General features: G+C 40.7%; 1 protein-coding gene and 1 non-coding gene across 2 annotated transcripts; both read left to right on the forward strand.

Annotated features, from left to right (window-relative positions):
- The first annotated feature begins 7253 nt into the window (after window positions 1–7253).
- TMCO5A (transmembrane and coiled-coil domains 5A) lies at window positions 7254–22309 on the forward strand. Its single transcript, XM_060003547.1, has 11 exons — window positions 7254–7288; window positions 8245–8394; window positions 8817–8940; window positions 9561–9611; window positions 10338–10409; window positions 13517–13573; window positions 14027–14086; window positions 14515–14579; window positions 15513–15570; window positions 17382–17422; window positions 22111–22309. The coding sequence occupies exons 1-11, from the start codon at window positions 7254–7256 to the stop codon at window positions 22307–22309; spliced, it is 912 nt and encodes a 303-aa protein (XP_059859530.1).
- Window positions 18264–18371, forward strand: LOC132421481 (small nucleolar RNA U13). The gene has a single exon (XR_009518725.1). It is a non-coding gene; the product is annotated as a small nucleolar RNA U13 (small nucleolar RNA).
- Window positions 22310–25806: the final 3497 nt, after the last annotated feature.

Below are 25806 nucleotides of genomic sequence, written 5' to 3' on the forward strand. Positions count from 1 at the left end.
CAACTATACCTTAAAAGCTTTATGGATTCTGCAAATACACATCTCTTGCCAAGAGAGGTTATAAAACCTGTTTAGAATTCTGAAATTATCTTGAGTTTGACCTCTCAGAGATGTTTTGTTCAAAACTAAAATTGGCTTAAGAAAACATTCAACTTTATCTTTGTTTGTTTATTCATATTTTCTCAGGAAAGAGGCCTACTGAATATTACAAGGACCCAAACAAAAAGCAATGAATATTGGAAGAAAAAGATCAACTTTAATGGGGAGTAACCTCTCTCCTGAACAGTAGCATAACTCAGCTTTTGACAACACTATGTTATTTGTGAAAATAGTTCCCCAAAATGATTTTATGTGTTTAAATATCACCAGACTACACCCCATACATAGAATTTTCAAAATATATCCCATTTCTAAAAATCTCATTTTTAATTTCCACAAGAAATACTTTAATTTATACATTAAAATTATTACTACAAGGATTCTATCCATGGCAGAATGTTCCATATGAGGAGGGACTGCTGAGACATGAGTGAAATACGACTTCTGGAAAATGCAGCTTTTAAAATTCCAATTCAGCAGCAAAGAGGAGGATGACTCCCCAGGAAGTGTTTGAGTTGTAGAGAGTTGGTATAAACAAAGGAGGGGAACAGGGCAGGTGTTTAAAACCAAGGAAATCCAACAAATGGTAAGAGGGGCATGTCCCTGTAAACAGACAGACCAAGGAAACACGGGGACTTCGGCAGGCACTACCTTGAAGAGATGAGGAAGCCCTGGATGGGCTCCAGCTTTGAGGAAGAAATTAGGGTCAGAGACCTACGCATGAGCTTCTGATAAAAACATACTCCACCTACAGAATTAGCCAGAACTGCGTTCCCAGGTAGGCTTGTAACAGAGTTCCAGACCCTGAAACTGAGGAACAAAATAGGACACTCGTCACAGCAATGGGGCATGAGCTCAGGTGCCAGTCTGGGAGCACAGTCAGAGAAAACAGGAGGGCAGGCTAACTGGGCTCTATCTGAGTTAGAGTCCCATGATCAGAGGGAGTGGTCCCGGAGCCTGACTCAGCGCTGAATCTTGCAGCTGTCAGGCAGTGGAGCAGAAAAATCAAACAGATCACACACAGCTATCCATTCCAATATAACAGTTTGAAATTTTTTCAGTAAACCTTTTCTGTGAAATGCCACTTGAATATTTTACTCTAAGTCATATAAATGTGAAAACTGCAAGGTATCAGGACACAAAGTGGGAAGTAAAAGAAAACAATATGTCCTAGAATTTTCAAAATTAACTCTTCATCAGAGGGAAGTGAATCATTTAACTGATAGAAAATAAAATAATATATTACTGTTTCCCTACTATTGACTGCTATTATAACACCTTATGCAGGCACCAAAGTTGACATACTAATTGCTACTGGAATATTTTAACAGGGAAATCAGGAAAGCATAAGACAAAAAATGAATTTAAAACAGACTTCGAGATAAAGACTTGAGTGTAAATAGTTTATCTGGAGAACTTCTCAGATGATTCTTAAACTCCTTGTCTACTTTTAGAATTAAAGTTGAAATAAGATTGGAGAGATTTCTTCAGAGGGCTGTGCTGTGAGTCTGTACCCACAGTGGGGGAGGGTGGGAGTGCTACCCCTCCCTAGCCTAGTGAGATGCGAGTTCCTAAGGGAAGGGTGGGAGAGCTGCTTCTCCCTTTCCTTAAGATAAGTGATGTAGACTAATGACCCCTAAATATGTCCATGTTGTAATTCCCAGTGAATATGTTACTTTACATGGCAAGGGGTCTTTGCAGATGATTAAGGATCTTGAAATAGGGAGATTATCCTGGGTTATTTAGATGGACCGGAGGTAATCATTAGGGTCCTTATAAGAGAAGGGAAGGAGGATGAGAGTGAGAGAAGGCACCATGATGACAGAAGCAAAGGTCAGAGTCTGAGAGAGATGTGAAGATTCTATACTCCTAGCTGTGAAGGTGAAGGAAGGGGACACAAGTCTAGGAATACAGGTGGCTTCTAGAAGCTGGAAAAGGCAAGGAAATAGATTTGTTCCTAGAGCTTCCAAAAGGAATGCAGGTCTGCCAACACCTTGATTTTATCCAGTGACAGCCATGGAAGACTTCTGACCTCCAGAACTGTACAGTAACAAATTTGTGTTATTGTAATATTTTTCAGGTATAACCTGAAGAACTGTGTTTCCAGTATAGGACAGAAAGAACACAAAGTTAGAAAAATTGAGAAGGGAGTATAAAACTACACCAAATTTCAGTGTACATTTTTTATGAAAGTGTGCATGCACAGGCACTAGTTATCCTTTTGAGGAATCCTCCATTTAATGATCACTCTGTGATTGTAAATTTTTAATTAAAGCTAGAGAAGCAAATTTAAAATAAAATAAAGGGTGATTAGAGAATAAGCATTGGTTACCTCAGAAGAAATAACCTCACTGAAAACAAAAATTGTGTCACTAAAATGTGGGTTACACTGAATCAGTACTCCACAATACCAGTTCCATATTATAGATGAGGAAATTCCCTCTTCCTATTGCACTTTCCCAGGCTTACTGCAGAATGAACTAGAAAATGTTGAGGGATGCGGTCACAGGTACGGGAGTTCTTTTTAATCTTTTTAATCCCAGCAAGACATTTAATCTCTCTTGTCCTTGTTTTCCTACCTGTAAAATATAAAGCAGTTGACTCACATGCTAATGAACAGACATTCAAAAATGGTAAAAATATAAGTGTATATTTTTAACATTATATTTTGGTTATACTTGAAAAATATAACTACACAAATATGTTCTTTGAATTGCTTTCATCTGGGAGGAAGGTGGGGAAACAATCTGAATGTTCATAAATTAGGTCACAGTAAAACAATTGTTGAGTATCTCATATTGGTTGAGTTGTGTTCCCCCGAAACTCATAGGTGGAAATCCTAATTCCTAGTACCTGAGAATGTGACTTTGTTTAGACATAGGGTCTTTAAAGAGGTAATTAATTTAAAGTTAGGTCATTAGGGTGGGCCCTAATCCTATATGAATGGTGTCCTTATAAGAAGAAGCGATGAGGGCACAGCCACACAGAGGAATGGCCATGTGAGGACACAGAGAGAACACAGCCATCTGCGAGCCAAGGAGAGAGGCCTCAGGAGGAACCAACTCTGCCAACACCTTGATCAGGACACAACCTCCAGAACTGTGAGAAAATAAATTTCTCTTGTTTAAGCCACCCAGTCTTGTTTAGTGCTTCGTTATGGCAGCCCTAGAAAACACAGGCATTCTCCTGGCCCTCAAGAGGGGGCAGATAAGTAAACAGAGAAATAGTTTGGTGAGAAGGATATGGTGAAGCAAATTTTGCATATTATCAACTCAGCAGAATTTATGCGGTGACCAAAATGATAATTATAGAGAGCATGTAACAACCTGAAAAAATGTTTATAAAAAACATTAAGTGAAAAGGAAAAACACAGCAACATAGCTATTCTACGATTACTATAAAAGATGGTTTATTAATAGACAAAAAATAGAAGAAAACTTGGAAAAACAGAGTTTTTTGCTGAGGTGAATCCTTGATGAATTTTCATTTTTTAGTTCTTTATCGTTGTTATAATAGCAATAATGCAATAAATTTTTAAATATTTAATTTTACTGATACATTCTCCCTTTTTTTCTTTTTTCCTTCACATTTTGGTTTAGTTCAAGTTTCTGCTTTTGAGAAAGTTATTCTTGAAAGGGAATTCAAAAAGATTTTATGAGCCTAAAGATTGTACAGAACACAGAGATGTACAATATATATCTTTTTAAACTCGTGACTATGTTTTCTTCAGATAAATACCCAGAAGTGGAATTGCTAGATCATATGATAGTTCTATTTTTAAGTTTCTGAAGAACCTCCACACCATTTTCCATAGTGGCTGCACCGATTTACATTCCCACCAACAGTGCACTAGGATTCCCTTTTCTCCACACCCTCATCGACACTTGTTATTTCTTGTATTTTTGTTAAGAGCCATGCTGACAGGTGTGAGGTGGTATCTCACTGTGGTTTTGATTTGCATTTCCCTGATGATTAGTGACGTTGAGAATCTTTTCATGTGCCTGCTGACCATCTGTATGCCTTCTTTGGAAAAATGTTTATTCAGATCTTCTGCCCACTTTTTTTTTTTTTTTTGGCAGTACACGGGCCTTTCACTGCTGTGGCCTCTCCCACTGCGGAGCACAGGCTCCAGACGCGCAAGCCCAGCGGCCGTGGCTCACGGGCCCAGCTGCTCCATGGCATGTGGTATCCTCCCAGACCGGGGCACAAACCCGTGTCTCCTGCATTGGCAGGCGGACTCTCAACCACTGCGCCACCAGGGAAGTCCCTGCCCATTTTTTTTAACTGAATTGTTTGGGGGGTTTTAGTATTGAGTTGCATATGTTCTTTGTATATTTTGAATATTAGCCCCTTTAGCGGAAATAACCACTAAAAATAAGTAAGGACTTAAGGAAAATGGCACACTTGATTCTGTATTCGAAAAATAATGATCTAAAATGAGATTACAGAGCCTTGCCTGGCTATAAGCCTCAAGATCAAGCTCATTTATAAAAAATATCCAGGGCTTCCCTGGTGGCGCACTGGTTGAGAATCCGTCTGCCGATGCAGGGGACGCGGGTTCGTGCCCCGGTCCAGGAAGATCCCACATGCCGCGGAGCGGCTGGGCCCGTGAGCCATGGCTGCTGAGCCTGAGCGTCCATAGCCTGCGCTCCGCAACGGGAGAGGCCACAACAGTGAGAAGCCCGCGTACTGGAAAAAAAAAAAAAAAAAAAAAATCCAAAGAAGAATTTGCCAAAGTAAAAGTGAGGACAAATGAGGTGAGCAGAAGATATAGCTCTCCTTCCCTTGAGGCAGCCAGAAGCGCCAGGGCCCAGGCAGCTCCATTCAGGGCTCACACACTTGGCCAGGCCCCTTACAGCAGAAAGGTGAAGCACAGCACACAGAGCCTGAGTGCCCAGCCTGGAAAAGAGCACGTATTTTCACAACAGACTTCCACACAAAGGCCACTGCGTTCCTGACAGCAGTACAGCAAAATCTGTCATGTCTCTCAGTAACTTTTGTGTGGGGCAGGGCATAGCACGGAAAAGTTAACAAGGTGAAAACAGCTGCCCTAAAGCTGCACCGGATGTTAATCAAACCTCCTAAAGAGCAGGAAGGCTTATATCGAGGACCTTAATTTACCCCCTATGCCCTGTTTTTACCTTGATTTAGCAGTTCTCACTATAGCAATTTGTCGTCCTCATCCCACACAGGCCCCAAGCTTGGGATTCTGCTGCTCCTACAGGCTTGCCTTTGGTAGCCCCTCAAGGAGAAAAGCTCCCCAGGAAGGAGATAGAGCTTTATTTTTATCCCAGTTAAAGTCCCTATCCAATCCATTAATAGCTACAATAACCTTGGTCCAGGGCATTTCCTGGAGAATCTATAACCAGCTGGGGTTAATGAACTCTCCCTACCATTAATTCCTGGGAGAGGCCATTGGCCTGCATGGTTACTTAATTACTCTTCTGTGTACAGCTTCATAAAGCAATGAAATGCCTTCTTTCAGGAAGAAGGGAGATGGTAATGGGGGTCATCAGAGGCCATTAATTTTACAAATAGTTTGTTGGAAACTACAGTATGTTAAGAAGTCACTCTGGCCCACAAATCAACTCAATGCGGTCCTTATTAAGTTGAGATCCAAACCTTCCCAGGTCTTCATGATTCACACACATAAAGTTAACAAGTGGTGCAGAATCTGGTCAAAATGTACATACTCAGGTATGCAGAAACATATTCTTTATATTCTGCAAATGATCTTATCTTCCCCTCTAGCTCTGATTCCTTAAGTTGGCAGAAAAGACTCAGTGGGGCCAATTCAAGACACCATAGACTTTTCCCAGTTAAAAATCTCTTTCAGGTAATTTCTCAGTCTTAGGGAGATTCTCCCTCTCCAGAGCTCTCCTCTTTCCCAGGATATTGGCAGGTGCAGGGAAAAACTACATATCCTTAAGGAGGGTTGAAGGAGGAGCTTTGGGTCTTCATGGCTTCTCTTGCTGCTCCTGGGTCTGCTGGCCTTTCAGGCTGTATGCTGGCCCATGCTGCTTGTGCTACCCCTCCCCCCAACACACACACACACACCCTAGAATGTAAACCCCATGAGGGCAGGTGTCTTGGCTGTTTTGTTTACTCTGTCTCCCTAATGCTTAGAACAATGCCTGGCATACATAGGAGCTCCTTCAATGTTTCAGTGTTTGTCCAATGAATGAGTAGTTAGTTGGCTACACGATGGGATTAGGAATCAGACTTTCCATATTAGTCACACTTTGAAGCAAGGGAGCACAATCTGCCAGAGAAATAAAAGACAGGGGCTACCCCTTCATACTGCCCAGAAATCAGATCCATTAAACTACTGCTGCCAAAGGGAAGACGTGACCATGAAACACACACAACCATGTAGGGTCTGAAGTCTCCACAGATGATGAGAAACCGTTGCCACCCAACCTACTGTGACATGCTGCCCCCCATGTCAATAGCAGGGTCATGACACCTCAGAAGGTTCTGAGATTCTACTGGACAGTTCCACTGGGGAAAGATTAGACTCTTCAGAAACTAATTGCCTAGAGCAGAATCAGGAAGACCATACACATCAGAAAAGAGGTGGAGTTTATGGAAGTAATGGATTTAAAGAGGAAACCAAAGGGGCAGAGCAAGCCAAATTTACTTCTGCTTGGTTTTTCTGAGCCCTGTTTAATACTAAGATCTTAATATCTGGAGATTCTTACAGAGTCCAGGCTAGAGAGCAGAGAGATTACTTTTCAGAGAAGTTGTACACCTACACTCAGGCCCATGGGCCCTTTAGGAAAGCAAGTGGCCCTAGAGTAGAAAGGGAGTTAAGAACAATTGATTACCTCTATTGATTCTTATTGCTGTGTATAAATTCCAAAGGGTTTTGTGTTGGTGAACTATCTCTGAATATACCTGCTAGCAGGATATATACTGAAATTTCCAGCATTATCCCTGTATCCTCACTGTATCCTTACTGAGGCATAATCAGAACGTGAGCAGAAAACCAAAAGGCTGAATTTTGTCATGGCCAAAATGTGAAGTTGGAGGGAAGAAACCAGTTAATTCTGTTTCTATATTTGGGGGCTCTTGGCTAGTTACTCTACTTCACAAATGGACCCATTTCCCCAACTCATTAGATACATCTCTGCTGATATTTTAGGGAATCTACAATGGAAGAACACAAGGAAGATCAACTAGATGATGAGTAAGTAATCATGATTAGGCAAAGCCACATCCAAGGGCCAAGGTATGAAGCAGGTCTGCTGTAGATGTCTTCCTTCATCTTCTAGTCTCCCTCTCTCTCTCCATCTACTATCTATCCCTCCCCCATTGCACTCCACCTCAAGCCCTTCATGCCCTCCTGAAGTGATAGCTATTATAAAGTCTTCTTTGCCAAAATCATCCCTCATCCTTACTCAAAAGTCTGCCTCACTAACTTATTTATGGTTAATCATTTGAAAAGCAAACTAATTAATGATACAAGAAAAAGAAAAGTTTATTGAGAGCTTCCATGTGCCAGGTACCCTTTCTAGATGACTCTAGTGTTACCCTTATTTTATTCAAATTTACTTCAAAAGGAGTTTTGAATTCTTGAAAGTGAATGCCTGGATCATACCTGTGTGCTCAATGAAGTGACTCTCAAGATAGACACTCAAGCTTTGTAGCAGGCACTGTGAGAGAAGTTTTGAGATGGGAGGAGGAAGGGAAAGACTGAAGCCCTACCTGCTGGTGGAAATCTCTTTTGGCTCTGCATAAAGCTGGGCTCAGTCATAAGGAATGTGCCAGCTACCTGGATAAAAGTACTCAATAAAAGTGTATTGCATGAGTAGATTTTGTGAACAACTTGTCTTAGAAACCAATGCAGGACACTATTTAAGGAAGCAAGACTTCTGGAACCAGAGTGGAGGTGCACTAGTATATTGAGCACTTTGGCTGAGAAAGCCTGAGAAAAACCTCTCTTGCTGACCAAGTTGAGAATTATTGAAACAAACTGTAGAGCATGATTAAGAAATATAATTTCCTAAGAATGAAAAAGGACAGATGTGCTTCCAGAAACAGCCAGGTTAATGAATTACGTGCCGTCTAGATATCCCATTTAGTCCAAAGATTACTGATCTTAAGATAACTGGCCCTTGTTCAATTTGGGGACTGAGTCTACAGGTCAGAGGAAGTGGAAATCTTAAGACTGGCCCAGTCAAAGAGGAACATTAACAGTTTGAATATGAACCTTGAAAGGGATATGCAGAGAATTGATGAAGCAAATCAGGACCTTCTTCTCAAAATCCGCAAGAAGGAAGATGAGATTCAGAGGTGAGCGTTGGGGTACCATGAGGGAAGTTCTCCATCCAGAGGATGGGGTAGAAGAGAAGAGACAACACTAAATTTTCCTGTTTGTTCTAGAGACCTAAATCTTGTACAGCAAAGTTTCTTCTTCATTCTCTGGCATTTCTCTGTGGCTCAAACTCTGAAATACAGCAAGTTTTAAAGAGATTCCTAAAAAAATTGGGTGATACTTACCTGAGCTGAAAGAACATTGGGGTGTTTGACTTGGGAATCAGAGGAATCTTACTTTTCCTGCCTTGAAAGTGATTCTGAGTCTAAGGATCCAGGAAAGAATGGTTTCCAACTTGAGATTCGTGTTTATTGTCACTGAGGTTCCCTTGAAACTGATATTTGTGTTTTATCGGTTCTGAAACTGCCAGATCCTCAGAGTGTGTGCTTGCATCATCTAGGCTGGAAAATGAGATCACTCAGACCAGAGACCTGGCAGAGGGTGAGGAGTGGGGGAAGGAGAACCGCACCACGATGGAAAGGGAAAGAGCCCTGCACGTGCTAGAAGAAGAAACAGCCAGACTGGTAAGCAAGAAGCTAGGAAGAGCTGTATGATAGGTTTTATTCATCATCCTGTCTCTCATCAACTATCAGATAAGCTAGTCTCTCCTTTTTACATACAACTAGTAGTCAACTCAAAAGTCATGGCAAGGGCTTCCCTGGTGGCGCAGTGGTTGAGAGTCCGCCTGCCGGTGCAGGGGACACGGGTTCGTGCCCTGGTCCGGGAAGATCCCACATGCCGCGGAGTGGCTGGGCTCGTGAGCCATGGCCACTGAGCCTGCGCGTCCGGAGCCTGTGCTCCGCAGCGGGAGAGGCCACAACAGTGAGAGGCCCGCGTACCGCAAAAAAAAAAAAAAAAAAAAGTCATGGCAGGATGTGTCCATGCATGGAAAGGGATGTGTGGAGGGTAGGGTTTCTTTGGTAATATTTAGTATTGGGAAGCCCTGCGTGTGGGCATCTCTATCCCTGTTAAGTTGGTGTGTATGTATTGAGATCAAACCACAGGTTCTTTACCTGACCTTATGCAATAAGGTAGAGTTCCTGCAGGAAATGATCACTGGAGCAAAATGGAGAACAATCAACTAAATAAAGACAGAAGATGGTATGCAGATGCACACTTACACTCTGCTTCTTTCTCTCAACAGGAAAGGAAGAATGAGACTCTGGTCCACAGTATAGCAGAACTTGAAAGAAAGGTGGGATGGGGCTCTTGTGTTCCCCAGTGTTCCCACAGCATCCCCAGGCACCAAAGAGGCAAGGGAGCAAAAGTGGTCATAGGGGATCCCACATGTCAGAGAGGCCTGTGCTGGGGTGGATACTACTCTCCTGAGGCTGAGCTTCATGACCTAAATAAATGCCATGGATCTTCCCTGCAAGTATCAGATGGACGGCGGGAGTGGGTTATTCAGGGTACTCAGTGATCCCACAGGTTCCTTCATTCTATTACAAGAAAAGGGATTCCAGTAGACACTCTGTTAAAGTGATTGGCTGGTAGCTCTGTAATGAGAGTTAATTTTACTTTCAACAGAGACTTAAAAATACTTAATTCCTAAGGATTCCCTCTTCCTTGTCTAGGCATTCCCTCTACCTCAACTCCTGCTCAGAATACAGTGGGCTTCCTATGATACCCTACTTTCTGACCCATTCCTGAATAACCCAGCATGGATGAGGGGTTCAGAAAAGTACCCCTGCCTTGAGCAGGCTCCAGCTTTGGTGGCCAAGACTAGTGAGAAGAAGTTAGAGGTAGAATAAAGATGTTTCCAAGAGCACCAAGTATCCACCAAAGGACCACCTCCTGGCAGCTTTTATCAAGACCAAATTACCAGCCCACACATACACCAGAGAATGTCTTTGTTTTCTTTCTTTTTTTTTTATTTGATGTATTTTTTATTTGCAATGTATTTTTTTATTTGAAACTGTAGCTTACAAGGAAATCTCAAAAGGCAACTAAGTGTGAACAAGGCAATCTAAAGGGAACCCCAGAAGAGTCAAAGGTAAATGGAAAAGCAATCTTGAATGGGTTTGGAATATATGAACAGGAAACAAGCTTTCAAGTGGAAACAACTGTCAAAGTTGGGATAAATTCTTTGTAGTTTTACCCATGTCAGGCATAAGCCTGGGCCACTGAGTACTGACATTTCCTCTGCTCTTAGTAAGGAATTTTACTCTGAAGCCATATATTTTGTTCTTTCTTCCATGAGGAAGAGCAGAACACAAATGCATATATAACACTGGAGGCAGTTGAAGTCCCTAATTTAAATCCTGTCCCCAGTACTTAGTGTGGTATATGAAGGGCAATTTAATCAGTCCCTCCCAGCCTCTGTTTGAAAATTGAGTGAAATTGTGTATATAAAGTATTCTTTCCTTTTTTTGGAGAGCTAAAACCTGAAGTCACATAATTTTAAAGTGACTATTTAAGAGAGTGGCTAAGGCATATGTATGAATTCATAGAGGCAGAGCTAGGATCTGTAACTCTACTGCATGCTAGGCAACTTACACATCCTGTCATGGAATCCAATCTAGAAAAGAAATCATTAAGTTGGTCATTCAAGTATCTAGTGAGTTCTGCATGCTAAGTGCATCAGACAGTGCTTAGCATTTCTCTAATTGTGTTCCAGAGCTAAGAACCTGGACACAACCACAACACATCCGATCAAAGATGCAAGAAGAATTAGAGACTTACTTTTTTTAATTTAGAGAACAGGTAAAATTCTAAGTTGATACTTTCTGTAGAATTGCATCTTTATCCTTGCCTTAATTTTTCTTTAGCTTATTAAGCCCACACTTAAGCCCATACTGTGTATATGAAGCCTATGAAGATATGGACACACTGAAAATAGAAATATAAAAAGAAAGAATAGAGAATCACTCTCCTATCTTCTCTTGGCCAAATTAGTGTTGATGGCCACAAAAAAAAAAAAAAAAAAAGAAGAAGAAGAAGAAGAAGAAGAAGAAGTTTAAGGCCACCAAGTAAGCTTGCTTAGTCATGTACATCCAGGAAATTTACCTGGAAAGAAAGAAATCTGGATCCTGTGTGTACATCAGGAAGAAAGTGAAGTTAACACTAGAAAGGATTATGAAGCCCCATGACTATTCTTACCATATAACTGCAGCAGTCAGAGACTGATTTTCTTCCTTCTCCTGCCCAAAACAAGTTTTCCTGACAGTAAGGCCACCAGAATCTAGTGGGGACACTTTAATGCTGGCTATGTCAGGTGAGCTGAGCTGACAGACTACAGAGTTCCAGGTGTTGTCAGAACAATGGCCATTATTTTCCTAGCAGCAACCAGCCCAGCCCTAAAGACTTCTAGAGTATTATTAACCCTCTGAATCACTCCCTTTTGCCCACCTCTTTTGTAGAATTCTTAGGCGATATCTCTAATTCTATGAAATATACAGCATCTCCTTTGCTTCTGTTCCCCTTGCATGCTGGTGATTAGTTCAGTAGTTTAATGGGATGCCTGCTTCAACTCCTTGTGACTCAGGCCAGTGTCTTGAAAATACAGCCTTTAGCACATTTTTCTTTCTGGCCCTGGTTGTAACTGACTGGAGGGGAAAGGAACTGTTAGAAGCATCCAGATGTAAAATAATGATCCCTAGATGAAAGTGGGAACAACAGAGCTGAAAGGGAAGGAAGGGAAAATAGTTATATCTGCTCTTCCTACAGAATATAACCCAAATGCATCCATTCTTCCCTATCTACTACTAATAATAGTACTACCCTCTTGCAAGCCACCATACCCCTCACCTGGATGCTGAAGTAGCCTCCTAACAAGTCTTCCTGCTTCAACTCTTACTCCTAAACAATCTCACTTTCCACATATTGAAAAGTCTCTTCTTTAAAAACACAGGTCAGATTGTGTCTTTACCACTTGAAGCTCTCTCCTGGCCTTTTACTACAATTAGAATAAAGAACCAAACTTTGGGGACTTCCCTGGTGGCGCACTGGTTAAGAATCGCCTGCCAATGCAGGGGACACAGTATCGAGCTCTGGTCCGGGAAGATCCCACATGCCATGGAGCAACTAAGCCCACGTGCCACAACTACTGAGCCTGCGCTCTAGAGCCTACAAGCCACAGCTACTGAAGCCCACGTGCCTAGAGCCTGTGCTCCACAGCAAGAAAAGCCACTGCAATGAGAAGCCCGCACACCACAACAAAGAGTAGCCCCCGCTCACCACAACTAGAGAAAGCCCGCGTGCAGCAACAAAGGCCCAACGCAGCCATACATACATACATACATACATAAATAAATAAAAGAACCAAATTTTTTTAGAAGCTATAAGGCCCTACGTATGTAACCTCATCAGTGGCTACCTTTCCCCACCTTACCAGTATCCCCTGTGCTTCAGCCACATAACTTCTTCATACATACCAAAGTTCACAGTCTTGGCCCTTGTTGTAACCTCTGCATGGGACATATTTCCTCCAGATCTCCATTTGACTAATATTTATCTTTCAGATTTCAGCTCAAGTATCATCAGAGAGGCCTTCGCCAACCACCTATATTAGCTCTTATGCCATCACTCACTCTCACTCTCAGCACATTACTCGGCTTTTATTTCCTTCACAGCACTTATCATGTTGACTCATCTGTTATGTCCCCCAACTAGAATGTCAGCTCTGTGAGGCAGAAAGCCTATCAATTCCATTCATCACTGTATCCTCAGTACTCCCCCTGCCCTTTCCCTGTCACTCCAGTATAGTGGCCGATATATAAGAGGCTTTCATCAAGTATTCAAGGAAGGAAGAGAGGAAAGAAGAAATACAGGGAGAAAGAAAGGAGTGAGCCATGAATATATAAAAGCAAAAGTGACAGTGAATTTTTCAAGGTTGATGTTTTTCTAAGAGAAATAGCTAAGGAAGAAGGAAGCTAAGAATTGAAGTTTAAGGGCAAACAAAGCACTGATGAATACTCAGTGGTCAAGAGTGCAGGCTCACCAGGCAGCTGCAAGGACAGTTTGACTGTCCTCCATCAAAAAGATATCTGAAATGGTGCCCAATGCACTTCAACCACCTGTGAGATAACCTTTGCTATAGCATTTCAGAATGGAATCCTGTTTTTGCCTTGCTGAGTTACCAGCCTCCTTCCTTGTCTATAGGTTAAGTTACAACAGCTGGAAGCCTCCTGTGCAGACCAAGAGAAGGAACTGGCCAAGGTAACCACAGTAACTTCAATGTTACTCCTCCCAAAGGAAGGGATACTCCATTCTCGGTCAGACGATCTAATGCATTCCTCAAATGATTGAGTTATAATAAGGTTCTAGATCCCAAACCATTATGGGATCAGGAGGGTATGAAGGAAAGGAAGATGACTATAGTCTCCTAAGTTACCTTTTATTTAATATTTTTTATAGGATACACTTCATGATCTATATCTTCCACAAATTAGTATCTATTCTTCTCCCAACTGTCCCCAAATAATCCCCAAGGGACTATAAAATATAGCTTGTTAACCCTCAAAAAAATTAGTTTATATGTACAAAAAAACATATTTAGAACAATTGGAAGGCCATATTTAGGGTCTGGTACACAGGAGGAAACAAGTATACTATTGTTCTTACAGCAATTCACTGAGAAAATTTAAGACTAATAAATTTTAGTCTCCCCAGGTAATAGAAGACTATGCACTTTTGGCCCAGCTCTGTGAAGATCAGGCCCTCTGCATAAAGGTACAGCCCCTCAGTAAAGGGACAGCAAAGGGTTTGTTCAGGTATAGGGTGAAATGGAACCAGGTTTTTCAGAGCATACTGTCTGGAACAATTTTAACTCTTCAAGGTGTCATTCCAGAGGGACTTTAGGGTCTATGACACTCCACCACCAATATCATTCTGTTACCTCCCTGGTCTCCCAGCCTCTGTGCCCTTAACTTAATAATGAACACTTTTCCTGTTTATAATCCCAATTACCCCCAGAGACCTGTCCAATGGTGAAATATAGTGAGAAATCAGTAGTGGTGGGGTGGAGGCTAGGAAGGAGAAAAAGTGGCAGTGGGAATAGCAAACATTTATGTGACAATGTAATAATGCCTGTTTATTATGATTAGGAAAAGCACAGGGCTTTAATTAGTAACCGCGCTTTCTTTTATTTCTCTTTGAAGAAGTACCGGGAAACTTTGAAGAAAATAGAAGAAGAACTAGAGAATCAGTTCCTCGAGAGAGAAGTGTAAGCTTTGGCAAACAAAGGAACATCCTGCTTTTAGTGGGAACTCCATCTCAGCCTGGGTCAGAGCAAACATCTCTCTAATTCCAGTTTGGAATTATGAGGCCCCCAACACCACATATCTTTCCCCTCTGTAGTAATCAGGTCGACTCCCACTGAACCACACCAACTTTAAAACGCAGGTCCTTCTCCCATCCTTCTTCAAAGACTGTAGAAACACATCTCCCTTCATAGCTTTATCACGTTACCAATTATTTGGGTTTATATTAAGGGTAGGAACATGTGCTTTAAAAAGGGTTAGTGGTCAGGCACCTTGATAAGTAGAACATTCATATTAAACGTAAATAAAAGCTTCCTTCCCCAAAAAAATACCCCTTGAGTTTGTCAAAAGAGTTTAAATGATGAGAAACTAAACCAAAAACCTCACTTCCATTTCTTGACCCTCTTTAGATGTTAAATCTTAATTCAGTCAAGAAGTATCTCTATATATAAATATTTTGGAACCTTGTGGTGAAGAGAAAGAGACCCAAACTGCATAAAGCCTCTAAATAGGCAGGTACACACCGTGGCCTTGTGTCCAAGACACTAGGACTTGGAGGTCCTCGCCCCTAAAGAATACCTTCAAGTCTCCCAAAATCCTTCCTGAGTACTAGGTATGGCTTGACTGCTAAGCTAAGTTTCTAGAACAAGGCTATTCAACAGAAATTTCTATACTATCTATTAAGTATCCACTTGGCCACTTACTGAGTACTTGAAGAACAGGTAGTATGACTGAGGAACTTATTTTTTATTTTAATTAATTTAAATTTAAATAGCTACATGTAGCAACTGGCTATAATAGAATTAGAATATAAGACTGTTTTTAAACAACCATCATATAGTATGAATCTTTGAGGGCACTTTATCCAATCTCTATCTTGGTTCTTTTCCCCCTAGGTCAAAAGCCATAAGCATGAACTCAGCAAGCAAAGAGTGTAATGGCCAAAATAACAAGGTAAGCACCTACTCCATCTTCAGCTTCTTCACCTTTCAAAGGAGTTTCCAAAATCACTATAAGCCACCAAACATCTAGCAATCTTCCCATGTGGATTTTCCAAGAACAGTACCAGATATAATTCCAAAGCATTTCAACCCTAAACAAATAAAGAGGATGCTAAGGAACAGCTGTCTTCCCTCTTACAGCTGTGCAAATGATGTGTTCTCAAAGAAACCAGCCCAAGACCAAAGAAAGTTTAGAATAGAAGCGAGAAGGAACATTAACTGAGGGTGCACTCTGTGGAGAGAAGGCCAGTATATGACACATACACCACTCCTCTATCTCCTGTAATCACAGCACTCTTTCCTGATGATCCCAGCATGGTCCAGAATCTTTTACTACACAGAACACCAAGGGCATCTATCACCATCTAATCAGAGTTGGCCTATGAGTTAAAACATAGGAAGCAGTTGCTTCTTTATGCTACAGCTTCAGTGTCTATTCATCTTTAACATCATGATGTCACCAGCACATATGCAAAGGTCTGAAGGAAACAGACTTGGATGTAGAGCACCAGGCCTCTTAGCCTGCTTGGTGTCTTGTGGAAGCAAGTACATAGATAAAGTTTATTGGACTTTAATTGTAATTTATATTTCCTTTAGAGCCAAAGTGGACATTCAGCAGAAATTTTATGTTGTTGAGATATAGGGTCTTTATAATCTCAGAAAAGAGAAGTCATCTCTTCCTTAAAAGCAAATATCAACATTTGACTATTACCCTTGAGGTGCTCCAGATGTTTGAATATGTTAGACCATTTCCACAGTGACTATAGTTCCCACTGTCCTGAACAGGTTATCCTGGTCCCAAGCTTATGTATTCCACTCAGCAAGCAAAACTCCTGAAATTAACTGAAGTCCACCTCTCTAGAACCAAGCTTGGCATGCTACCTGATGTGTCCCACCATCTATTCCCGGTGACTTATTAAAGTATTCCTTCTGACCAGCTATCAGAGAAACAACAGGACTGTCTTCATCAAGATTATCAGAGTCCATGTGATGGTTCAACGACCTGTGATGTTTGAGCAATCTCTTTAGAGAGGCTGCCTGAGCAGCTGACCAGCTAGCATGCCACTTAATCTCACTCAAGCTATAGAATCAAATTTGTAACCCAGAAAGCTGCTTTCTAATTCCAATTCTGCAAGCCTCATTTCCACAGTTTTAAAGTGTGATCATAATTCCTCTTCCTTTTTATCTCACAAGGAAGTTTAAAGGAAAATGAAGTAACTGAGAAAATATTTTGGAAGAGGGATGTTACAGAAATCCAGGATATATTCTCATCTTTACATTTTTATAGCTTTCAAAATTTATCTCTTGGAATATGTTTGTGTGGTTTTTATAGCCTGTAAACTTCTCTAAGGGTCACTGGCTAAGTAGAAGGTAAGGGTATAGTTGAGAGAGCCCAAAATGTGAACTGAGAGGACCTGGGTTCCAGGCCTCGTCCTGCCACTTACAAGCTGTATGACCCTACCCTTCTAAGTCTTCATTTATTCCTATCAATATATAAAAAGGTAATGCAGTTTTATATATAAATATATATATATATACACACACACACACACACATACATATATATATACACAGATACATATATACACACACATATATATATGTACATATATTTGGCTTTGAAAATTTCATCTGCTTATGTATATGAAAAAATTTGTAAAATTTTACCTAAAATAACATTTAATTAATGGCTCAGTACTACTTGGCAGTGATAACAGCGTCCAGAAATTGTTTATTTATCACTGCCCTTTCTTTTTCTCCCAGGATAACTCTCTCCAAAAGAAGAAAACAGGATTCTGTAAAACGTAAGTAAATCCCTTTGAGTAAACTTCCCAGAAAACTGGGAGTTCTACTTAGCCATACTAGCAGATAGCAGAGTCTAGACAAGGAGAACATTGTATACACACACACACGCACACACACAGTCAACAAATTTGTTTTATCAATGACTACATTTCTCAGTTCACTGTTATGACTTCCTTGCCCAAAGGCGATGACTAATCTCAGCTTTCCAGTATTAGAAGCCAGTGGCCTAGCAGTAATCAGAAACAGGAATCCTATCACCTAGAGGAGATGTGACAAGTGTCATACTTACCCCCTTTTCCCTTCAACACTTTCAACTAGTTTGATGTGTCTGGTTTCCCAGTAACATCAGTTGATTAGAAATGGGGACTCCAATAAAAAAATTAAAAATTAAAAATAGAAAAACAAAAGAAATTTTAAAAAAATGAAAAGAATAAACAAGGAGGGTTATAAAAAAGAAAGAAAGAACTTCTGCAATATATGATAACACTGAGGCACCTTGAGGACATTATGCTAAGTGAAATAAGCTAGTCACAGAAAGACAAATACTGCATGATTCCACTTATATGAGGTATCTAAAACAGTCAAGTTCATGAATCAAAGTGTGGAATGATGGCTGACAGGGGGTGGGGGGAGGGGCACGGGAAGTTACTAATCCATCGGCATAAATCTTTCGTTAAACAAGATGATTAAGTTCTAGAGATCTGCTGTATAACACTGCACCTGTAGTCAATGATAATGTGTTGCACACTTAAAAATTTGTTAGGAAGGTAAATCTCATGTTAAGTGTTCTCATCACAATAAAATAAATTTTTTAAAAAACTTAAAAAAAGAAATGGGGAGATCCTTCTGTGGTTCGTAAGCATGAAGATTGGGTTTTCACACTATTGTGTGAGATGTGCCTCCCTCAAACTTTATCACGATGTCAGCACATTACCCCCTAATGTGAAAAATAAAAATAGGGAGAGAATTTCTAAATGCAAGTATACCACTGCCTCACAGCAGATAAAAGAGAGAGAAAATGATTTGGGAAAAGGAGACAGCACCTAACAGTATTCAGCACACAATAATTGCTCAAAAATCTTGTTAAACCAAATAAGAACTCAAGATTCAAACAAATGAGTGGATATTAGTCCTTAGGGAATCATCGTGATAGCAAAGTAAAATTGGTATTGAAGCCCCTATATTTTTAAGAAAAGGTCAAATTATGTTCAATATAGTATGTTTAAGAAGGCATAGAGAAACATATATTTAAAGTGGTATGAAATGTGATTTAGAAAAAGTCCAATCAAAATGGTTAACATAAAATTACTGGTGCTTAAAGGTCAGCTCCAACTGTCTGGAAAATTTGCTTAAGAGGGATACTCCTTCATACCAGATAAGTGAAGAATTATATATTTCAATATCCTTCAATACATGTTCCCAGAACAACTAGCAGAATCTTCCCTAGAACTCCTAGGCCACCTTCACCTATAATTCAACACCAGCGCCCAGCATGGAATTGCCCATGTTCCTGGGATAAGAGCTATCTGCCATAAAGAGAGTTAGTAAGCCCAGCAAGTCTAGCTCATCACATCAAACTACAAATGTCTTTCCTCTTGCTCTGATCCAGCATCCTTGGAGCACTGGTATACCATGCGCTGATAAGAAATTAGAAAGCTAGGTTATTCCTAATATTGTCCCTGGGCACGTCATCCCAGACCCTTCTCATGAATACTGTATCCAGCTTCAAGAAGAGTGGTGGAAAGAGGCTTTTAAAAGGCTTTTGATTCTAATTTTGAGCAAGATCCTGTATTAGAATGGATCCTGGCTCTTGTCACCAAGATTAACTCTACAGGAAAACTTAAGAAAACTGGAGGGGAAGGGGCTGATTTTCTTTTTTTGGCGGTACGTGGGCCTCTCACTGTTGTGGCCTCTCCCACTGCGGAGCACAGGCTCCGGACGCACAGGCCCAGCGGCCATGGCTCACGGGCCCAGCTGCTCCACGGCATGTGGGATCATCCCGGACCGGGGCACAAACCTGTGTCCTCTGCATCAGCTGGCAGACTCCCAACCACTGCACCACCAGGGAAGCCCAAGGGGCTGTTTTTGACTGGTGAGTGGAGTTGGGCCATGAATTTGTCCTGAGGCAGAATGCAGCCCAGCACAACCAGATAAGGGTAACATAGCAAAGGAAACAGTGGAGGTTTGCTCGTGGAAATCATATTAAAACCACAAGGGCAAAATAATTTATCAGTTAAATAAGAAATCAAGACTACCATAAGGAAATTTATAGAAATTTATTAGGAAATATTAAAGGTAATATAAATGAAAGAAGAGAAATACCATGATCATGGATAGGAAGCCTTAATGTCATAAACATATCGATGGTCTCCAAATAATTCATAGAATCAGTTCAATTCCAATCAAACTCCCCAGAAGATTTTTCATGGAATTGAAGAAAATGATACTAAAATATTGTATATGGGAGAGTAAATGGGTCAAAAATAACCTGGGCAATTTTAAAGAAGAGCAAGGAATGAGAAACATGCCCTTTGAGATATCAAGACTCACTGGGAAGCTACAGTAATTATGATAGTGTAGTATCATCAGAGGAATAGGAAAATCAACCAATGGAAAAGAACATGTGCTCAGAAACAGTACACATATAGAACCCTGATATATGACAGTGATTATATGTCAGAGGGGAAAGAAAGGATTGACTGTTCAGTAAATATGGTGGGGAAAAAACGGTTATCCAGATGAGAAAGAAATAAGATTGAATTACTACTATACAGTATAACAAAAAAGCAAGCCCAGATGTGTTAAAGACTTAAATACCAATTAAAAAAAAAACCTATAAAACTCAGTATTAGTTATCTATTGCCACATAACAAATTACCCCAAAATTTAGTGGCTACAAACAACAAACATTTATCAACTCACACTTTCTGTGCGTCATAAATCTGTGAGCTACTTAGCTGGGTGGTTCTAGCTCATGGTCTGTTACGAGGTTGCTGTTAAGATGTTGGCTGAAGTTACAGTCATTAGAAGGCTGGGCTGAGGCTAAAGGATCTATGTCCAAAGGAGCTTACTCACACAGCTGGTTGCTGGCAGGAGGTCTCAGTTCTTCATCAGATGGACCTCTCCACCAGGCTACTTGTGTGTGTCCTTATAACCTGACAGCTGGCTTTCTCCTGGGAGTAAGGAGGAAGCCACAGTGCTTTTAGTACATAGTATAGGAAATCACACACTGTCATTTCCATGATACGTTATTCTTTAGAAGCAATTCATTAAGTCTATTCCACACTCCAGTGGAGAAGAATCTCTCTAAGGAAGGAATACCAAAGAATTTGTGGACATATTTTTAAACTACCATAAACTCTTAATACAAAGTAGTATCTTTTAGGCCTTGGGGTAGGGAATGATTTTTCAAACAAGATACAAAAAGCAGTGATTCTAACTAAAGGAAATGTTGATAAATTAGACTTTATTAAAAATAACTTTAGGGACTTCCCTGGTGGCACAGTGGTTAAGAATCTGCCTGCCAATGCAGGGGACACAGGTTCGATCCCTGGTCCAGGAAGATCCCACATGCCGCAGAGCAACTAAGCCTGTGCACCACAACTACTGAGCCTACGCTCTAGAGCCTGTGAGGCACAACTACTGAAGCCCGTGAGCCTAGAGCCTGTGCATCTCAATGAGAGAAGCCACCACAACGAGAAGCCCATGCACCTCAACGCAGAGTAGCCCACACTCGCTGCAACTAGCGAAAGCCTGGGTGCAGCAACAAAGACCCAGTGCAGCCAAAAATAAATAAATAAAATGCACATTAAAAAGTAAATAAATTTTGTTAACACCTCAGAGCAAGTGAAAGTTATAAAGTAGAGGGCAGATATTCAAAATATACACAATGGAAAAGGATTAATATCAAGAACATATAAAGAATTCCTACAAATTAATAAGAAAAGCCCAAACAACATAGTAAATAAATGGGCAAGAGGAAACACATAAGACGAATAAACCTATGAACAGATAGATGTTCAGCACCATCGTTCATCAAGGAAATGCAAGCCAAGACCATAATGAGATATTACTTTATACCCATCTGATTGACAAAAGTTTCAAAATCTGATAACATCAAATGTTGGAGAGGATGTGGATCCACAGAAACATAAACCCTGCTGGTGGAGTATAAATTGGTGCAACTGGGGCTTCCCTGGTGGCGCAGTGGTTGAGAGTCCGCCTGCCGATGCAGGGGACACGGGTTCGTGCCCTGGTCTGGGAAGATTCCACATGCCGCGGAGTGGCTGGGCCCGTGAGCCATGGCCGCTAAGCCTGCGTGTCCGGAGCCTGTGCCCCGCAACGGGAGAGGCCACAACAGTGAGAGGCCCACGTACCGCAAAAATAAATAAATAAAAATAAATAAATAAATTGGTGCAACTACTTTTGAAAACAATTTTCCAAAATAAAAATAAAAAACAAAACAAGATAATTTCACATAGTGATAAATGCTGAAAGAAAATTAAACATGGTGATGGGAGAGAGAGTAGCTGGCAGGCCAGCATATGGGAAGAGGCTACCTTTGTAAGGGGTTGTTAAGAGTAGAGACATTTGAATATCAAGGAGTCAGACATGCATTTAGATTATGACTATTTTGTTCCAGGTTTTCTAACCTCTAGTTAACAGTTTCTTGGCTTTCTTTTTCCAGGATTTTTCTATATTTCTTTTTCACCACCCTGTTTTTCATCAGACTGCTGGGCTACTTGTTGTTCCACATAAGTTTTATAAATCCAGATCTCTTTGTCAATATACTGCCCAAGATACTGAGCAGGAACATCTTGTGGAAGCTAAGATGCTTTCTCTTTCCATCTCTCATGCTTGAGACAGAGGACATGTTACCCCACTGATCCCCAAGAAACATCCTGGAGCAAAAGAAGGCAAGTGGTATCTGAATCCGTAGACTAAGAGATGGCGGAACTTGTGAAGGAAAGAGGTTTTCTTCAGTTATTTCCTTGAGGTTTTCCTACTTGATTACCATTCCTCCTCACACAGTCTTTCCAAGATTAACCTTGCCCGGTAAAGAGCTCTGTCAATGGATTTCTGTGGCTATATGGATAAGCTAAATAGTACCAATAGTAAACAAAGTAGACTATTTTTGGAATAATATCATAAATGCTGAGCAAAATTAGAGCTGATCAATTCTTCTAGTGAATCTTAAAAATCTAAGACACAGGATCCCTGCAAAGCAGAAGACTGCTCATTATTTACATTAGAACTATTTCGTTGTAAGTTGCCTTAGTTTAAGCTAATTTATAAATTTATAGCACACAAAAAAGTATTGCCTCATGGAACTAAAAATCTGGGGCTTCAGGCATGGCTGGATCCAGAAGCCTCAGTGTAATGTCACTGGAGTTTCATCTCTCTCTTCTCATCTCATTGGATGGGCATTTTCCTTTTAGTGGGAAGATGCTGCCAACAGCCTAAGACTCATACTACCAGATTAGCATCCTTAGCAGAATGAGTCTTTTCTAATAGCTCCAGCAGGAAATTTCAGATAAACTGACTTAGTTGTGGTCAACTGTCTACCCCATCCCACAATCAATGTGGCCAAAGGGATGGGAATACTCTGATTAGTCAAGCATGAATCCATGAACCATATGTCCAAACTCTTGTAAGGGGAAGGGGAGGTAAGGGGGCAAGAAAGAGATAAGGGAGTCAGCCCCATGTAAACTATATGGAATGTGTTTCCCAAAGGAAAGGGGGCACTCAATTCCCAGAGAAGGGGAAAGAGATACTGGACTGGCAAAAGCTGACATTCACTTAATCACTAGTTTTAGCCATACATATAAATATCTGACTTGGGCAATTAAAACTCAAAGCTGTAGCTCACTTCATATATCTTCTTACCAGTAAAAACTATAGCTTCTCAAGATCATAAATCGAGATCAACTACTGCAAAGAGCTCAATATAAAGAACCAGGTCTCTAGGGCTAAAGTAAGCAAGGATTCTAAAGTAAATAGCACATGACATATAAACTGCTTCACAAACTTGGCGTAACCTAAATACGGTCAAACCTCCTATTTTTCCAATTAATTGCTGTACCATCCATGTGCCTTATTAACAGGATATACTCAAACTACCTCTTGAACTTTCCCACCCTCCTAAATGATCAGGACCCTTAACAGAAGAGCACAAAGGGGTCATTCTGGCTTCCACACTAGCAGGGAATTAACTTTAACTCTTTGGTTCACTGTCATTTCTTCTTGGGGCCACATGATGTCACTGTTGAAAACTGGTCCTACACAGGTTGATTAAATAATTAATTATCCAAATTGAGACATATCTGATAATAGGAAAGGACACAATTAATTATGTCAAGACAAGAGAAACTAGACAGGACTGTTTCAGCAAACCAGGATGTATTGCCATATATATATACATATCTATCTATCTATCTATCTCTATATATATATATATATATATAAAAAATCCAAGATCTCGTTGACATGGTGTATTTTGCTGAGGCTGCTACGTCTCATTCTTCACTGTTAAGGGTGTCCATGCTCAGGACCCTAGCGCCACAGCTGAAGCTGCACCTCTCCTTCCTTTCACATACCCAGATGTATGTTCCAAGGTCAAGTTCCTACAGGATTAAGATTGACTCCAGTTTCTGCCACCACCACCCTTGCCTCCGCAAGAAGCCCTGCAGTCTGGGAAGTCAGACTACTCTCAGGAAACCCACACTCTGGAGGTCAAGGGGTTGGTCTGAAGACTCAACCCTCAAAACACAAGGGCTCAATGATACCCTACAAGGGAGGGTCCAAGGCGCACACCTTCCCTTCCAGGCACTTCCCAGTGCCTGGGAACTTTTCTGAACTTCTGTCCCTTGAGAAGAGAAACATTCTACCACACACACTAAGATGTCTCAGCAGACCCAGAAACAGTTTGCCATGACACTCTCCCAGCCCCTTTATAACAGACGTAATGTTCATGATCATGAATTCCATTTATTAAGCACTTGTATCACGTGCCAGGCACTGTACGTAGTTCATGTGCATTATTGTATTAAATACAACCTTCCAAGGTAGATACTCTACCCAGTTTACAAATAAGCCAGTTCTGAGAGCAAATAAAACAACCAAAGTTCTGAGTTGAAAGAACCAGAATCTGCGCCTGTGTCTGGCTCAAAACCTTGGCCTCTATAACCTCTAATGTTTCTAATATTAATAGCAGACAATTGACCAGACAGCTGTCCAGGGAGAGGCTGAGGCATAGTCCAGAGTGGTGGGATATTTACCCACCTGTGAAGGGGGAAATCCCAGACATGGCTAAATTTATAGAATTAGGAAGACTCTCAGACAAATCATAGATTCATAGAATTGGCAAGGAATTTAGAAATTACTCATTCAGACTCAGTGAGGCCCTTTCCCCCAAATCACATAACTAGTTAGTGACAGAACCAGAATAAGAACTTGATCTCTTGAGTATTTTTCAGTGTCCCTTCTGGGAAACTACCATTTCCCAGCTCTTTACAGTCAGGCAATAATATAATGAAGATATTGCTGCAATTGTTATTTAAAACCAAAATCAACTGCACCCTCCTGTCTTCTAATGTAAAGGCATAATTCTTAGCTCTGGGGAAATAAACCTCTATATTTCTCTCCCTGCCCCTAACAGGGGAAGAGGAGAGAAGGAAGGGTGACACTTGGCATGCATGAACCTTTTTCTAGCAGAGTACATTAATAAATCTTGAGTTATGCAAAGTGTGCACTGTGGGGGAGTGATAAGTGCTAAAACTGAAATGATCTTCATAATAATGAAATACATGGAATTTTTATCATATCTGAGAGGAGAAGCAGCAGGAGAGAAAGCTAAACAAAATGATGAGACACTGAAATCCAAGTTGGTAGAAATGGACAAGGGACTTTCAGAGGACAAGGAAAGCTGATATTCAATTTTAGATTATTTTCTAATAAGTGGTGCTGCAATATATGCTCTTACACACTTACTTAACTGGCCAGTAAAAATCTACCAGATATAGTTGTATATATTTGCCTCTAAAAGTTGCCTTTTATTGACTCCTGCAAGTGAATTCTGGGAGAAAAGAAGCTGTTATCTCTCAAGTTTGAGTCAATGCTGAATCAGATATAAAGAAACAGCCATTAAGTTATAGAATAGAGAAATAACTAGGAGAAAAGATTTGCAGAAATCCTTAGAAAAAGAACAAAAGAACAGTACATGGAATATGGAGGATGGCAGAAAAGGCAATCTTAGCTAGTATCAAAGAGTAGGGTGGCTCCTGGTGACATCTACAACAGAGTGTAGAAGAATCTTCTGTACCTCTTCTTTCCTATTGGTTCTCTCCAAAGAGATTGATGTCAAGGAGATTTTCCCCTATGTTTT

The sequence above is a fragment of the Delphinus delphis genome, chromosome 2 (genome assembly GCF_949987515.2).
Source record: "Delphinus delphis chromosome 2, mDelDel1.2, whole genome shotgun sequence".
Classification (NCBI taxonomy): Eukaryota; Metazoa; Chordata; class Mammalia; order Artiodactyla; family Delphinidae; genus Delphinus; species Delphinus delphis.